Source organism: Astyanax mexicanus, chromosome 7, assembly GCF_023375975.1.
Source record: "Astyanax mexicanus isolate ESR-SI-001 chromosome 7, AstMex3_surface, whole genome shotgun sequence".
NCBI classification, from domain to species: domain Eukaryota; kingdom Metazoa; phylum Chordata; class Actinopteri; order Characiformes; family Acestrorhamphidae; genus Astyanax; species Astyanax mexicanus.
In genome coordinates, this window is record NC_064414.1 from 15,910,607 (window position 1) to 15,929,168 (window position 18,562).

An 18,562-nucleotide genomic window follows, 5' to 3' on the forward strand; every position below is an offset into this window, starting at 1 on the left:
AGTTAACCAGGAGTTGGGAAAGTTTCTAAGGCTATACTGTTTCAAGCATGCTTCTGAGTGGTCACAATATTTGATTTGGGCTGAAATAGCTCAAAACTCCTTAACTAACTCCACGTCTGGTCTCACTCCTTTTCAGTGCATTCTGGGTTATCAGCCTCCGTTAGCTCCGTGGACAGCGTCGTCCACTGAGATTCCCGCTGTTGACGACTGGATGAAGCGGAGTGAGCAGGTGTGGGAGGAGACGCATCAGCAGATCTCGGAGGTTTTACGGAAATATAAGGAGCAGTCCGACAGACACCGTGGTACCACCCCCCAATACCAACCCGGAGACAGGGTGTGGTTGTCGACCCGGGACTTGAGGTTTGAGGGGGCCTGTAGGAAACTGCTGCCTAAATATATTGGCCCATTTAAGGTGTTGTCTCAGGTTAACGAGGTGACTTATAAGATTGAGTTGCCAGCTCAGTACAGAGTGCATAACTCGTTCCACGTTTCTCTGCTCAAGCCTCTTGTCCCAGGTCCGCTTGCTGAGGGTGTTCCAGATGACGTGCCGCCCGCGGCTGTGGAGGGGGAGGATTCGTCTACCTATGCGGTTCGAGAGGTGTTGGATTCACGCAGGCGTGGCGGTGTGCTCCAGTACCTCATAGACTGGGAGGGTTACGGCCCTGAGTAGCGTTGCTGGGTTGCCGCCGGTGACGTGCTGGATCTTGCTCTACTGGCCGAGTTTCATGCCCGTCACCCTAGTAAGCCTGCTCCTAGGCCCCGTGGGCGTCCCAAACGCTCACTCTCTTCTTCGGCTCCGGTACGTAGGGGTTCCCAGTCTCGCAACCGCCGCCTGCCCGGCACCTCTGAGGCTACGCCTGGTCCTCCCGCCGGTACTCCCTGCCCGTCGGGTGGACGTCGTCGTGGTCGTCCCCGTTCCGGTTCCGTTCCGACTCCCTTGGGGGGAGGTACTGTCACGTCTGTTGCTGTTAGCTCCTCTGTCCCTTCCACACCAAGCTCTAACGGAGGTTCTCAGGTTAACAACTACACTACCCAGAATGCACCACCCGCTGACATCACGCACTCACCTGATCACGTGACACCTCACCTGCTTCCTCCTGGAAGTCCCGAATACTGATTACTGGCACTATAAAGGTGCACGCCAAACAGACTACCACGCCGCGTATTGTAGGTTATCCTCGTACAAAGCGTTACTTATCTCTTGTCTCAGTTTACTTTGTGTATGACCTTGCTTTTTGTTTCTCGGCGCCGATTCTTGCCTCTGCCTTTGATATTGGATTGTTTGTGTATGACCTGGACTGTACTTTCACCACCGCCTCTTGGATTATCTCTGATACTGGATTGCTTGTGTATGAACTCTGGACTGTCTCTCGTCTATGGTATGGTTTTGTCTTCATTGCTCTGTCTACTGGTGATCACCCTTATTTCTGTATCGACCCTGATTACATCTGTTTATTATTATAATAAACATACTTTGTTTTTATCAGTATCTGCGCTTGTCTGCTATTCTGTTCTGACCATGACACATACGTATATGAATTATTATATTATTTTTATAATATTAATAATTAGAATAATAATAAATTAATATTACTATCAATATTACTATTAATAATATTAGTATAATATCTATTAATATAATATATATTAACAATAATAGTTTTAAAAATGTAAAAAATAAGTTTAATGTTTTAAAATAGATTAGATTTTCAAGTATTTATTTAGTCATATGACTCTTTAGGAGTATAATATTGATGATTACAACACATTTCTACGTTTTTAGGGTGTAATAGTGAATAAATACTGCATATTGGCAGTGTTGAATTGATGTTTGTGAATCGATTGAGTGCGCTGTTTCGGGGGAGGAGTCAACAAAGACGTTCTTTAACCTCCTTTGTTAATTTTCACGTTGCGAAGGTCTTTGGGAAACACTCGCAGAACTGGCTCGTTCTTTACACACGTCATTCGTTAGTTCGTTCGTTATTCGCTAAGATTGATCGTTTTCGGGAAACCCACCCCAGATTAGTCAATCAGAGGCAGCATGCCTAATGTTTTGGCTATTGGGCGTTAACCCTGATAGAGTGGAAGCTCTTGACTCCTATAGCTAAAGGGCAGAGTCTGATGGTAATGTTTAAGCAGAGGGATTCCTTATAGAACTGAAGTTATACCCTATAACTTCTCCTTATATTAAAATAATAAACATTAATAATCAGTGACTGTATAAGAGTACGGTCAGCTCAGCATGAGGTACTGTTATCTCTATGTTCTGGTCCAGTGTAGACGGTTTGTTAATTTAACTAATTGTTTCTTATATTTTACATGATTTTAATTGTGTGTAGATTACATTATCAAACATCAGGTATGATTAGTTTACTTGAATAATATTAAACAATAATAGCTTCCCTTCTGCATGCGACTGGTAAGTATATGCTTACAACGTTTACAAGTTGCTTTTTGCTTGTCTTAGTTTCAGCTGCATCCAAACATTCAAATAAATCATCAGAAAAGTTAATTTGCCACAAAATGTTATGTTATTTAATCTCCAAAAGTGTTATGGAAAACCAATATTAATCTGTCACTTGATGTAGAAGCTAAAAAATATTTTTTTTTATGACAGCTGTCCTTCTTCAGCTTCATAAGCTTATTACTGCCCATATAAATCTGTCTGTCGTTGTGATATCCTGTGGGTTTCCTTTGTAGCTTTATGAATGATGCCCTCCTGTAAAATGTTACCCATTTTTAATATGAGTTTCATATGAGATATATTTTAATAAAATAAATGATTAAGATCTCTTTCCATATAATGAGTAAGGTTTTATGTAAATGATTTAAATAATGAATTGAAAAAGTATTAATAAAAAGGGAACTGGGCTTCAGTGGGATCCAATAAAAGACCAGGTCTATTTCTAATAATCTTAGTCCATTATTTATTTATAATATTGTTCAGTTTATTAATTGAGCTAATTATATAAAAAGCTAATTAATGCCTGATTAATGCTTTAAAGAGGGATTAACTTGGAAACAAACTACAGTACTACAAACAAAGTAGACCAGTCTGTAGTAGCAGCACCCAAATCTAAACTCATAAGCCACTTCATCAGCTATACATACAATATATTTACACATTTGGTACATTAGCTTTGTACTAGATAGTATAGACGTGCGAGTGTGTGTGTGTATAGTTTGGTCTAATTGTGAATGTACAAACTGTGAATGTATAGAGAGAGCATTTGCCACCAAACAGTCAGGATACCTCTGGCGAGCACACGGAGGTCTGTGAGGCCCTTCAAAGAAATGCCTCCCAACATCATTACTGACCCACTGCCTAAACGGTCATGTTGGAGGATGTTGCAGCAGCAAAATGATCTTCATGGCGTCTCCAGACTCTGTCACGTCTGTCACATGTGCTCAGTGTGAACCTGTTCTCATCCATGAGAAGCACAGGGTGTTTAATCTTGGTGTTCTCTGGAAAATGCCAATCAGCCTGCACAGTGTTGGGCTGTAAACACATGCCCCACTTGTGGACGTCGGGCCCTCATACCACCCTCATGGAGTCTATTTTAGACAGTTTGAGCAGAAACATGGATATTAGTGGCCGCTGGAGGTCATTTTGCAGGGCTCTTGCACTGTTCCTCCTGTTCCTCCTTGCACAAAGGTTGTTGCCATCCTTATTTTGTAGTCAGTATTAAATCACTGTTAAACATAAGCATTTCTTTAATGCCATGTACTGCATGACATTATTTATTGTTCAATAAAATCTGCAGAGACACAGCAAACACAACTCTTTAATTATTATTTTTCTTTAATATGTGAAGAACAAGGGTTTAGTTTAATTGTTTTGCCAATCAAACTCTGAAGTCCCTTGTGAAAGAAACGACGCATGGATTCATATCTGATGTTTTCTGCTTTACAGTTCTTCCAGTTTTCTGGCCTGTCTTGAACTTTTCACTGCACTTTCTGGAGTCAGGATTCATTCTGACAAGAAACCAAACAGAAATGAAAATGAAAGTTAGTATACACACCAAATCACCAAACTGGTTTGTTAGGCACATCATGTTAATAAGAGGCTCTCAGGGCAAGTCAAAGTTTTTATAAAAAAAAATATAACTCTTAATTGAAAAATAAACAGACAAACACAGAACATTTAAGAGCAAGTTTTCAAAGTTAAACAGGCCAGACTGGCAAATGATTAAATCTAGTTAAAATTTATCTTAGCTTTGTTTCTTTTGCAACTTGCTTTTCATACTGCAGTCTTATTCTGATTTCAATATTTCAACTACTGACATAAAAATATAATTAGATTTAAATTTTAGTGTAGTGGACTCAGTGCTGCTCCACTTTTCTTCTTCTTCTTCTTCTTCTTCAGGTTGTAGGTGGGTTGAATCCACAGTGAATCCAAATGACTACTGCCCCCTTTTGATTGTCCATTGGTGGATTATTACAGTGTATTACTGTGATTTTCAAGTTAATTACTGTGGTTTTGGCTGCATTTATTTATGATTTCACAGAAGATGTGTTTGACTTGGAGATACATTGTGTTGTTTAAGTGTTCCATTTATTTTTTTGAGCAGTGTAGTTCACTCCAGTCTTTAGGGGGTTTGTGTGTTTGTAAATACTGTATTTGTTCCAGTTAGTTTTGGTTTTACTCTGGAGTTTAATAAGCAGACTTTGATAGAACTTTACTACATCCTGTCATTATCAGCTACGTGGGTGGAGTCTCTCTATACTTCATACTAATTGGTTTGTAGAATGTTAGTAATGAGTTTGGAGAGCTGTTTTGCCAGGTGTTGTGCTGAGTTCTAGCTGTCAGAATCCAACTCCTCTTGAAGTACTTGTGCAACTACCATATTTTACCCATCTTTTTCGCCGTCCTCCCGTATTAGTAATTATGAATGTATTAATGAGAGATTATTAAATCTCTTAACGCCAATCATGGTGCCAGTTCAACGAGAAAGTCCCGCCAATCAGCTTGCTGGTTTTGCGGAGCGCAGAGGGGGGTCGATGTGGGGAAGCCCCCCCCCTCGCTGTGAGTTCAGGCAGCTAGTCGGAGCAGCTGACGTTAAAACATATCTGGATATATGGCGATTTTTCTAAAAGAAATGTAACCATGTAAACTGTGATTACACTGTTTCTGGAGCTGTTTCTGCAGGTTAAAAAGACTCGTCTCCCAATCAAAACAGACAGATCAAACCCATATATATATATATATATAATGTTCAACCTGCCCTGATGTACCTGATCAGCCAGTAACTAATTATTTGTTTTTACTTGTTTTTACTAATTTAGGATTGCAGGATTTACTGTAACCTATAATAAACAAAAATACAGTTAGCTAACTAGTTAGCTAGAAGCTGGATGTAGAGGATAGCCAGAATTTAGTACAGTACTTTATGTTGGTAGTTTAAAGCAGTTTCTGAACTCTAATCACTGCCTCTAAATTGTGTGTTTTCCACCGGATCCAACTGATCAGCTAATAAACAATCCTTTACTGAGTTTACCTGTTAAAATCCCTTAGCCCACTGTGGACCATAACTCAATCATTATGTAAATCCAGCAGTGTATTAGACAGAAACAAGTGAATTGTTTACATTATTACATTGCTACATGAAATCCATTGTTGATGTACTGTTTTGCATACTTTATTGAGGAATGGATTCACTGATGGAATGTATCTGGTCCATGTCCTTTAGTAACAGAATTTTTGCACCCTTTGTTCAATTTTAAATCCATTGAATAAAAAAAATGCATCCCTGACAGAAAAGTGAAGACTTAATATCTAGAAAAGTGTTTTCATTTAGGCTGTATTATAAGAATTACATATGTAGGAATGTCAATGTCAACAAAGGTAGGCCTATCAGATTCTGATAATCTAATTGTAGTGTGTAAGTGGTTCACATGTGGTTGTTTTAGATTTCTTGTAAACCTGTCTTAAAATGTAAGGGATACTGAACCTCAGCTGGGCTGGTGGGGCGGCTCAAAACTAGGTATGCAAAAATAACGCAATAGTTACTTTTACTGGTAACTAGTTACTTTTGTAGTGGAGTAACTCAGTTAGTAACTTTTTGGGAGCAGTAACTAGTAACTATAACTAATTACTTTTTCAAAGTAACGTGCCCAACACTGCTTATGAGCAGCACCACAGAAATGCCAGTTAATGTGGGACACAGTGGCAAGTAAAAACTCCCTAACATTAAGAGGAACCAAGAATCAGTCAGAGAAACCCATCCCCCTCAGGTTAACCCACACAGTACAAACCAATTACAGAACAAGACAACAGTACAGAGAGATAATATGGAGCTATAGCTAATTAACAGGTAGTAATTTATGACACAGTGGGCAGTGGAGAGCCAGGCTGGGAACATCAAGAATGTTGCATCTCCATACATATAGAAGAGAAAGATAGAGAAGACAGAAAGGCAGAGAAATGGAATTAGTTTTTTTAATGACTCCAGCAGATCTAAATAAAAAGGCTTTACTAAAGGTAGAGAGCCAGAAGGTAACATAGACACGGAGGCTCCCTGAAACACCGGCATCCACCTACTCCACCGTCCACAAACCTGAGTGACCGTGTGCAGTGGGAGAACAACAGCACCAGCATCTCAGTTTACCCACAATTCCCTGTACTATACTTTACTATTTAAATAAATGATAAATAATACATTTTCAGTCTTGTGTTTGTATCCATACTTTTGTGTGACATGTCTGCTCACTAAGAGGAGTGGGATTTCAGCACAACACCAATTATTTTTGCTCTGCTTTGTTTAAAGACTGACTCAACTTCCTGTAATTGCTCTAAAAGTCTGAACCATCTAGAAAAGTGTTTTCACCCTGCAACCAACCAGAGCATGGTTCATTAGATCCTGACCAAGACCACAATCAACTGATGTTCTCGCAAATCAGCACAAAACATACAACAGAACTTTAAATATCTTTGAAAAGGCAAGAATACCAAAGTAAATAAAAGTAATCCAATCACTCTAAAATAATAATAGTAATCCACTGGATTAGTTTATAATGGCATTTTCACAGATAATCTCTCATGTGTTTCAGTTTTAAAGTTACCTCCCAAAGCTGGTCATTTGTGTTAAAAGACTGTATTAGACTGATAAATGTTTACTTTAAAAGAAATCTTTTGGTTTTGTAAAATGAAAAGAGCATTCATTTCCTTTAAAACACACTTTGCTGATGCTGAAATGAGGGGTTTTTTGTTGTGAATAAAATAATTTCATTTCCAGCATTATGTATTGATTATAGAGCTGCCTGATGTGTTTAGTTGTTGTACCTGAAGAACTCCAGCAAACACCAGTTTTCTCTGTGGGTAGACAGAAATGATTCTGTTCTCCCTTAATTGGTGCATCTAAAATTGCTCACCCATGAGTTTTCTTCTTTTTTTGAATTGCTTTCACCTCTGTCATTTCTTTTTAGCAGACAGTTGTCTGAATGGAACAGGAATGCTATGCTTTTGTTTTCTGCTTTGCAGAGACACACATTCTCCAGCTGTGATGTGAATGTGAATGTTCTCTCGGTTGCAGATGAGATCTATCCCAAGATCTACCACACCTGCTTCTTCATCGTTACCTACTTCGCTCCACTGTGCCTCATGGTCTTGGCATACATCCAGATTTGTCATAAGCTTTGGTGTCAACAGGTAAATTCTGCTTTTCACCTCATAAAATGTAAATAATATTGTGAGTTTGGGGCATGTTTCCATGTTTCAATGTGTGTTCAATAAAATGAGGTATGGTGTACATCAGTTTTACAGGGCACAAATCATGAAATTTTTTAAATATTTTTAAAATTATTTCTACCTATAGCCTAGACATTTGTTCAAGTTTATGAATAGGCAACTGTAATAGCATTTTACCATATAATACTCTTTTTCAGTATTACATAGACTGTTTAAATCTGCACTATTAAGACTTAATCGGTTAAAATGTGTTGCTTTTCATTTAAAACAAATTTGTATGGGCTGAAACATATCTGATAATTTCAGCACAAATGAGTGGTGTATGAATCTGTGTATAGATTCTGTATAGAGTTGTTCTTAATAGAATTTTAAAATTATTTTAAAAAAATATTCAAACCACAAAGAAGTACATTGCCCTCTCTGAATTGACAGTTAAAAAATAAAGATTGAATCTTACTGTCAGCAAATCATGTAAATAAAGCTGTCACCAAATGACAGTTTTGTGTGATAAGAGAGGTAAAAGCAACCATTTCTTCATTCCAATTAAGTAAAACTACTTGAGTCCACTTGTCTAATCAGCTGGAATCAGTCTATAAATAATTGATCAGATTGATGAGGTGTGCTCCTAATTGTTTGGCATGAAAACCTGCAGCCACACTCACACTCACAATTAGTGAATTAGACTGCTGAGCAAAGAGGTAGGGCTTTCCAATATTTTATTTTTTTGTTTTGTTTTGTTACCATTTTTCCAATCAGTGTAATTAAAATTGCTTGATTATGAATAAAGCAAAATTACAATATCCAAATCAAATCAAATGTATTTGTATAGCGCTTTTTACAACTGATGTTGTCAAACAAGCTTTATAGAAATGTGTTTGCAGGACAAATAATCAGGCAAAACACTGAATATAAAATGCAGAACCCCCAGTGAGCAACAGAGTCAAGAAAAACTCCTTAAGAGCTGGAGGAGCAAGAAAGCTTTTTTTCTTCTAATGTTTCCCATTTTCTCCCTAATTTTGCACTTCCAATTACCCAACCCACTCATTGGGACTCCCCCTATCACTAGTGATGCCCCAACACACCAGGAGGGTGAAGACTAACACATGCTTCCTCTGATACATGTGAAGCCAGCCACCGCCTCTTTTTGAGCTGCTGCTGATACAGCATTGCCGAGTAGCATTTCAGTACGCTTGGAGGAAAGCGCAGTGGCTCGGTTCTGATGCATCAGCTCACAGACACCCTGTGCTGTGGACATCACCCTTTTCGACTAGCGCCCCCTGGTCAAACGGCTTTTAAATAAATGTTATTTATTTATGTGTCATTATACATGCACACAGGTCTAATATACTGAGGTGTAAAACAACACCAGCAATAAAAGCAGTTAGAGTTTATCTAAACTTTGATGCAATCAGTAGTGGAGAGTGATCAACTAGTTTAAGGCATGTGGCAAAAACTGGATGATGAGCAGCTGATCTGTGGTGGGTGATGGAGAAGAGCTGACTTCAGAAACTTCCATCAGTCTGGCCAGAAAGGAGACAGTAGTCACCAACATCCATCGGTATGGGGTCAGACAGGTGGGCAGTCAGTAACTCTGAGGAAGGCAGAGAGATGGAATTAGTTTTAACTGGATTTGTGTAAAACAGAGAATATAAAACATTATTAGAGTGTGGCTAATGACTCCGGCAGAACTGAATAAAACAGCCTAACTAAAGGTAGAGAGCCAGAAGGTAACATAGACATGGGGGCTCCCTGAAACACCGGCACCCACCCACTCCACCGTCCACAAACCTGAGTGACCGTGTGCAGTGGGAGAACAACGGCACCAGCATCTCACTTTACCACAATTGCCTGTGCCCATGAACACCTGGATCTGCAGCCTTATCTAAAGGAAAAAAACATTAATTACCAAAAGCTAAACTAAACAAGTAAGTTTTCAGTCTAGACTCAAAGATGGAGACTGTGTCTGAGTCCCGAACATATTCGGGGAGATTAATCCAGAGTTGAGGCGCTTTATAAGAGAAAGCTCTTCCTCCTGCAGAGCTCCTCTGAATTTTAGGAACTACTAATAAACCAGCACCCTGAGATCTAAGTAATCTCGGTGGTTCATAACAGGAGATGAGGTCTCGTAAATACTCAGGAGCGAGCCTGTGTAGGGCTTTATACGTTAACAGGAGAATTTTATAGTCTATGCGGATTTGACTGGAAGCCAGTGCAGTGCTGATAGTACTGGACTAATATGGTCAGATTTTTTAGTTTTAGCATTTTGAACTAGCTGAAGTTTATTTAAGTTACGGCAGGAACATCCAGACAGTAGAGCATTAAAATAATCTAGCCTTGAGGTAATGAAGACTACTAATTTATTGGGTACATGCCCCAGGGTGAGCGATGAGTTTACTATCATTAACAGAGGTTTAATTATATCTGGTAGTACCTGTTTTAGTAATTTTGTGGGAACTGTATCAAGTGTGCAGGTTGTGCTGTATGAAGAGGAGATCATTTTCTCTAGTTCCAGTTGTGGAAGTGGGTTAAAGACTTCCAAACTAACTTTAGTAACTGAGTTTTGTTCTAGATCAGCTGCACCAGATGACAGAGAGGATGTGTATTTGGAAGACATTAATTTGCTTAATTTTATTACTGTCACTTTTAATAGATAGATTACACATATATCAGTGCTGTTTGTGATTCACATAATTTGTAAAGCAATGTGTAATAAGCCTGTCAAAATAGTAGTAGTAGTAGTAGTAGTAGTAATAATAAGAAGAATACATTGGTTGTTATTAGTTTATTTTAACTAATAAGTGTAACATTTCCACACTTTTAAAAAGTCTACTATATGATTAATCGTATGCTGACACTGTAGAGGTCAGTAAAAACAGACTGAACTGATTTAATAGAATTCAGTTGATTTGTAATCTATTTTAATCTATCTTTAAATAATCTTTTTGCTTTTGTTTTAAATATATTCTAAAACGAACATGTGTTTAATTATCACTCTAAAACTTAAGCTCTAATAATTAAGCTATTGTTGAAAACATTGTAAACCCAGAGGAGATGTGTATGAGCTGAGTGATCTGATGACTGAGGGCAGTTTGATGCAGGTTGTGAAGCAGAATGTCTGGGTTTGTTCTTAGATTCCCGGGACGTCGTCAGCGCTGCAGAGGAAGTGGAAATCACTGCAGTGTTCGGCTCATTCTGCAGGACCCGGCGAGTCCGTTAAGGTCAGGACCAGCGCTGTGTCGGCCGAGATCAAGCAGGTGAAGGCTCGGCGGAAGACAGCTCGCATGCTGATGGTGGTGCTCTTCGTCTTCGCTCTCTGTTACCTGCCCATAAGTGTTCTCAACATCATGAAGAGGTACTCTGTAGACGTTTGGCTTTTAGTTGTATGATTATGCTATGCTAACCAAATAATCATTGGTAGGGCTGTGACAATTACTCACTGCAATGGACAATGTCAATTATAAAAAGGTGTTGAACCCAAATGTCTGAGTGAACTAATAGATAATGTGTAACAGCACTACACAACTCAGTTTGTGTATCTAAGAGTGCTCAAATGCAACAGATCACATATTTACTCACCGAATATCAGAACATTCCATATTTAAACATCACGTTTGCATTTAATGACATTTGAATCCCATGTTTAGCTGTTTCATTGTTTTGAAGCGATGGAGAAAACCATTCCCACTGGAAACAGAGATGGAAGGCATGGTAGAAGTAACAGATGACAAAAAAAGTCTACTTACAAAATAAGGCTGCATTTGTTGCAGCCCTAATAATCAGAATGTTAGCCAACAGAAACTGTGAATGTTAAAATGCTTTTTTTGTCATTTCATCATATTTTAATTGCACATCTTTTATTTGAAAGCCACACAATTTTGGATCATCAAGTTTTTGAGCCATATTTAGTTGATGATAATATTTATAATTTTTATAATCTTTACTGGCACAAAAAACATGGGTACAAAAAAGGACTTTCACTGAAAGGTACTTTTTTGTACCTCAATATAAGGTACAGCCCGAGCGACAAGCTTTGTACTCTTTTCAGTACAAATCTGTACTTACTTTTCTTAGTGTGCACTGAAATATTGTGAAACATAAAACACAGATTTCACAGTACAATACATTAAAGTACAAACAAAACAAAACAAAAAAATACAGTGAATATGACATAATGACAGACGTTATGTAATAAACAGTAAGGCAGTGCAGTGCCATCACATAACTCAGTCCTGAGTGTGAGGTGGTGAGGATTAGCTTAGGGTTATGTAGCATGTTATAACAACAGTAATATAGAGTACAGCACAAAACCACTTCAACCACATTCAGCTCACTAATAAACACCTGAATTGCTAACTATAACAGACAAAAAAAAATAAATAAAGTTAACTCTGATTTAAAGAAACAGCACAAGAGTAAGTGTGATAAAATATGTTTTTAAATACTGTACAAATGTGTGTTAATCAATCCCTTGTGGTAAATAAGGAAACGTTTTAGTATGTTTTCTTTATCTGGCCTCCTGTATGAGTGAAGAACAGGCTCTTTGGTTAAAATGTTTTGAGGACCCCTTGTGGAAATGATCATTGTTAGCAAGTAAAGAAGTGAAGAATCCACATTTTATATCCACATTTGTACTTGATTATACAGGCATCTATCTATGCTTTTGAAGATGGACATGCAAGGGTTTGTTTTGACAGCCAGGACACAGAAAAAAATACTAATGCAGTGTATTAATGGATAAATGGATACCAAAAAATTTAGAAGGAAATTTACAAAGAGAAATGTATATATGTCACAAATACAAAACAGTTCAGGTCAATTTCTGGCGTGTTGCTATTTTGGCAGCGAAAAACACAGGTGCGCTACTGGCTGACCATAACACTGACACACACTAAATCCAGCTGCGCAATGCACAATTCACATGTTGCTTATATATTTCTAAAATAGGGCCCTTAAAATAAAGTCTTTTGCTTCTGGTATCTCTTGTATTCTTCTACTTTTGCTTCTGAGTTTTGACACATTTTTCTAGGGGGGGTTATCTTACAAGAAGGCATTCACATTTAATCTCTTTTAGTCACCATGTAAGCAGTTTATTCTTGCAGTGTATACTTGCAACATAAACTTTTTTTGTTTTTTTTTTTCAATCAGGATTGATTTAGCTAGTTTTGTTGTATCTTAATAACAAATACTGGCTATGCAGAGCAATACATTTTGAAGTTCATATTTTTTTAGATTATAATCTAACCTTTATCTTTATGTTCAGGGTATTTGGTGCTTTCAAGAACACAAACAACAGAGAGACAGTGTACGCCTGGTTCACCTTCTCCCACTGGCTCATATATGCCAACAGCGCAGCCAATCCCATCATCTATAATTTCCTCAGCGGTAAGTGTCCGAGCCTGTGCTCTGAGTGTCAGATGAGAGGTTTTCTCCACCTGCTGGACACACAGAGGCATCACCAGTGAACATTTCCCACCCAGCGCTGCCAGCAGCTTTCACAGTCAGACTTCAAAGCCTCTAAACTGCAACTGTAATCCAGCAACATTCATCCACCTTTCATTTCTAACCAAGCTACTCTCAATTAATACTTAATAAGCGTGGATAATATTCTCTTTGTACCCTCACTGTGCAACTCTGATAAGAGCCCATATCTGCACTATGGGCCAGCCACGGATGCTTAGGTGGTTCATGATTAATTCACCCTAATTAGAAGCAATTTTACCCAGAGATGCACAGATAGAAATGCTAGTGTAGATATCATGCTGATGAATGAAATAATATAACCCTTAGCTATAATATTAGAAATGAAATAACCATTATCTACAATATTAATTGTGTTCATTGTATTTAGAATTATGCAAAGTTCACAAAGTTTGACGTATTACAAAATCATAAATGATCAGCTGTTATTATCAGCATTTTGCCAGTGCAGTACAATGTATTTACTTAATTGCATAATAGTTACATAGTCAGTTATAGAAGGACTCTCTTTACCCAGGACCACATACAACACAAACATTCCAATGAACTGATGCATGATAATAAATATTCCCTCATCATCTAAATAATAGCTGTACTCGACTGACATTAGGAGAAATGCAAATTATTCAATTTAAGCCTATCATATGTAAATCATTTAAATGGATCTGAATTGAAACAATAAAGATGTGTTGGTTGATTTCAGTGTATAAACTTTATTAAGGGGGTTAGCATAAATATTGTATTTACAATAGCTAATTAACTGACTGAAGTCTGTAAGCTATAAACATCACTAAAAGCTGATTTCCCTGCTTTAAGATGCCATGAATTACTGTACCTGCATTTAGTTGCTGCTTGTTTGTAAATCTTTCTCTATTTCTGTTTTCCTTTCATGTCATTTCTCATCAATAACATCAGTCACCCAGTTGCAGTTATACATGACCTCTGTGTTTTAGTTAATAAAAGCATCTGAATATAGACTTCCACAAGAATGTAAATCTTACAGTAATGGTCTCAGGTTTATACTGTCTGCAATGAAGTTTTTGTTGCATTTTCCATGCAGTCTCAACAGCTTCGTTCATGCTCTTTCCCTCCTGTTGCAGGTAAATTTCGGGAGGAGTTTAAAGCGGCGTTCAGCTGTCGCTGCTCTGGTGGTGGAGGCACAAAGGAACGAGCGAGGACCAAAATGAGCACAGACAGCCATAAATCCCTATCCACACAAGTGAGCCATTTCGACAACGTCTCGCGTATTTCAGACCAGGTCGTGTAATTCTGACCCAGGAGGGCTAATCTCCTCGTCTCTCCACTTCACTGGCTGTGACTGCTTGTTAGAGGACAAAGCACTGCTGGGGGAGACTTCAAAAGCCCCCATCATGCTCTGACTTTCCCTTTTTAATACACTGATGGCTTCAACAAAGACCTATTTGATCCAGAGAATTACCCATGACGCTGAATACGAGACGGTGTCTCAGTGAAGAGCATGAGCAGCCAGCAGTACTGCATGTCTTCTATCATAGCCAAGGGAATGTTTTATTCCTGCTCTGTTGCATCAACAAGTCATGAGATAATCCACAGGAATATTGTTTACAGAAATTCCTGTGGCTCTGATGTTTTCAGTTTTCTGTCTGTCTTGTTGGTAGTGAGAATGGGACCGCTGAAGTATTACTGCCACAGTGTTACACATACAAATCACTATGGCTGCTATGTGTCTGTATCATTCACAGCAGTCCAGGCTGGAAACACATGACTACAGGCCTGGCTTTACACACTGAAAACTTTAGTTGCTTGAAACGTAGCGTCATGGTCTAGAGTTTACCTTGAGTCTTCATGGACTTTAATATTATGACAATATTAGCCTTTTAATTTAGAGCACACAAAACATAATTAGTTGCAGAAGTGTGGAGTTTGAAAGAGTTATTTTTCCACATCGTGACAAAGATGCTGCAGCTCCCAATATATATTGAATGTATGTAAATTAGATTATTAGTCAGTCATGATCACTATCAGGAAGTTAAGATGCCAAGGCTGTGGCTTTCGGCACCACTGAATGTATTAATCAAAGTATATACAGGGGTTGGACAATGAAAATGAAACCCCTGTCATTTTAGTGTGGGAGGTTTCATGGCTAAATTGGAGCAGCCTGTTGGCCAATCTTCATTAATTGCACATTGCACCAGTAAGAGCAGAGTGTGAAGGTTCAGTTAGCAGGGTAAGAGCACAGTTTGGCTCTAAATATTGCAATGCACACAACATTATGGGTGACATACCAGAGTTCAAAAGAGGACAAATTGTTGGTGCACGTCTTGCTGGTGCATCTGTGAGACAATAAATTATTGTAGACCAATAATTTGGTGTTTCAGTTTCATTGTCCAAAACCTGTATAATATATTCTATATATATTTATTTATTTTATTTTTAACACTGTATGTACCTTGTATATATTTTGTCTCTGTGTTTGCATCAGAAAACAAAAAATGACTTTTTTTATTTGGTTTAAGATGACTGTATTCTGCCCCAGAAATAATAGTATCAGCTCTGTGAAAACTCTGTGTTTTTCACTGAATTCACAGATATTACTTCTTTAAAAAGGTAATTAGGGTTATTAGACTGTTGAAAATCTTCCTCCTTTACATGATACTACCATTCACCAAATGTTTATTTTTATTATTTTTGGTTGTTTGTTGGACTAAATTCCAAACATTCTTTGGCTAACATTGTGCTTTCTGAAAAAAGGATGATGTGTTTTCTATTCATGTTCTTTCCCCAAATCAGCCATTTAAATAGCTGCTTATACAGCAGTTTCTGTTAACTAGCCGACTAATGTTTACTGCTGTCACTGTTAGCTGGATAATTGAGTTAGCTGGAAGACTTTAGAAACATCAGATTTGAGAAACTCTCATTGGTTTGAGCTCTTAATGAGTGCACTGACAATACAACTACAAACGCTGCATAAAACTCTTCATAAGTATCTCTATTGAGACTCTCTCTATTCACCTCACACAGTACAAGGATGAATTATTTGGGGTTTGCCTGTTTCATTAAAATTTGTTGTGCATTACAGGGCTGTAAAAAACACAACAAAAATGCCATTGGTGGATCGTGTAAAAAAAAAAAACCTCAGAGAAAGCATTGTGGGTGAAGGACTTTGTGTTTTATAACAGAGAAAAATCACACCACAGCGACTCTTACACAAGATTGCACTGGAAGTGTTTCCAAAGGCTTGCATTATTCATTGGCTGATTGTGTAGCACTTGCTTGCCATGTCGAGAGAAATTTACCCAGCCTAATAATTATTTGCCGGGTCATATTTAAGGATCAGAGTTTAATTGCAGGAAGGCTGCTGGCAGACCTTGCACGGCTTTCGCTGCTGTGGCTCCCTTGAATATGAGGCACTTGAGCTTCAGCTAACACAATTGCTTATCTGGGTGTGCTTTGTTGTTTGCCTTTCTCTCAGGTGCTTGTTATGAGTTCTTGCTGTTTTTCGTGGCAATTTTAGAATAGCTCATGGTGATTGAATTTTATTGGAAAACACAGAGAATATTAGTTCAATAATGTTTGATTGTGTAGTTGATGTTGTTAATTTGCACTTTTTCTGTTGAAGGACGACCTGCTGCCTGATGTCTATGTGCCGTATCGGTAGACTCATTTCCATCGACTCAGTAAAACAACAGGAAACTTGGGTTGTTTCAGTGTCACAGGTTGTCAATATCTGAGAAGACATGATATGTTGCTACTATGGTGAAATAAAAAAAACAGACACACATTTTTGTGCATTCCTGTGTATCCTAAATTACACTCATACAAATAAAGGTCTTTAACTGGTTCTTTATCAGAAATAGAATAACCTTTTTTACCTAAAAACATGTTTAAAATATGTGTACATCTTTCATTTTGTTAAGAACATTTATATAAAGTGAAGGTTATTTAGGTCTGTAAAAGGTGCTGTCTATGACATCATGGAAAGATGTTATAGTGTGCAGTGGTTCTAGGCACCCTCCCTGTAGATTCTGAAACATGTTAGAACTCTTTTTTTACATTTTAGCATGCACTGAAAACCTAAGCCTCATAGAACTGATAGATTAGCTCATACTACTAATCAGTGACATCAGGCATGAGGAGCATGGTCATGAATAAACGAAATGACAGCTGACAAGCTTAACCATTGTAAACGAAGTGATATCTGTATTTTTTTATGATCACATAATGATGCAAACACTGTATTATGATCTTCATTGTTTGGCTCAAAAGAAATTGTAGACTTCCACAAACACATGTTGTGAAGAGCAGATTTGATAGATCCCTGTCTTTTAAATAAAACAGGCTCCGCCAACTCACAGCTGGTTACATGCCATTGATTAAAAACATTGACTCTAATTTAGCTTCAAATGAAATGCTAATTCTACTTTTGCCACTCACAAATATGTAATATTAGATTGTTTTCCTCAATAAATAAATGACCAGGTACAATATTTTTGTCTCATTTGTTTAACTGGGCTCTCTTTATTTACTTTTTTTTCCAAAGGGTTCATAAACGTTCAAGCATCTCTGTAAATTAATAGCAAAGGCTTGACTATAATTGCAATCTTTATACAGCTGGTGTTCATTAAAATGTAATGATAGTTCAGTGAAAATATTTTAAGTAAGGTATGAAGGGCACATGATTTAGAGAATCACCCAGGACACACACAATCTTTATATAATGTCCAAATAAAATGTATTAAGCAACCCTTCATACGACTTAACCCCAGTTATTATCACACATTCACCTTAACATCATCAGAGGAGAAATCTGCTCAATTTACAGATATAACACAGTTTATAACCCAGCGGTTTATTATTATTATATTATACAGGGGTTGGACAATGAAACCGAAACACCTGGTTTTAGACCACAATAATTTATTGTCCTGACAGACAGTTCTGGTGGAAACAGGAGAGTTGAGCTGTCTGAAACATGCCCGGGCAACTGGACGAGACCAGATCTGGTGGCAGTTTAGAGGATATATTGGCTGCTTTTGAAAAAAGGAAGACCGGTGTGATCAGAGATCAATTAAAGACAGGTAGAAGGCAGGTTCAGAGCCAAACCCAAAGAACTAAGAAAAAAAAGATACTTTAAAAGGCTTTCCCTGGTTTGAGTGTTCTAAAAAAACAGGGGTTCATATACAGGTATAAAACATTACTAATTAAGGCCTATAGTGCCTCAACATTAAATTGCTGTTGATGAAGCAAGTGTGATAAACACATGGTCTTTGAGGCACTGCCCTGACGACTGCCGTTGCATTACTTGCCGAGGGTGCTCAAATTCTTCCACAGAAAAATGGTCGACAAGCAGAAAACTAGATTTATCTCCAGAATCTCCACAGTGGTGGAGCTGCAGTAAACAGATTAAAGTTTTCCGGC

General features: G+C 38.0%; 1 protein-coding gene across 1 annotated transcript in view; it reads left to right on the top strand.

Moving 5' to 3' along the window:
* hcrtr2 (hypocretin (orexin) receptor 2) overlaps nucleotides 1–16,919 on the top strand; it is a 68,135-nt gene extending 51,216 nt beyond the window's left edge. The window contains exons 4-7 of the mRNA XM_007239619.4: nucleotides 7,533–7,648; nucleotides 10,819–11,039; nucleotides 12,948–13,069; nucleotides 14,266–16,919. Coding sequence (XP_007239681.2) covers nucleotides 7,533–7,648; nucleotides 10,819–11,039; nucleotides 12,948–13,069; nucleotides 14,266–14,432 — 626 coding nt within the window. The 3' untranslated portion in view covers nucleotides 14,433–16,919. The remainder of the gene's footprint in view (nucleotides 1–7,532; nucleotides 7,649–10,818; nucleotides 11,040–12,947; nucleotides 13,070–14,265) is intronic.
* Nucleotides 16,920–18,562: the final 1,643 nt, after the last annotated feature.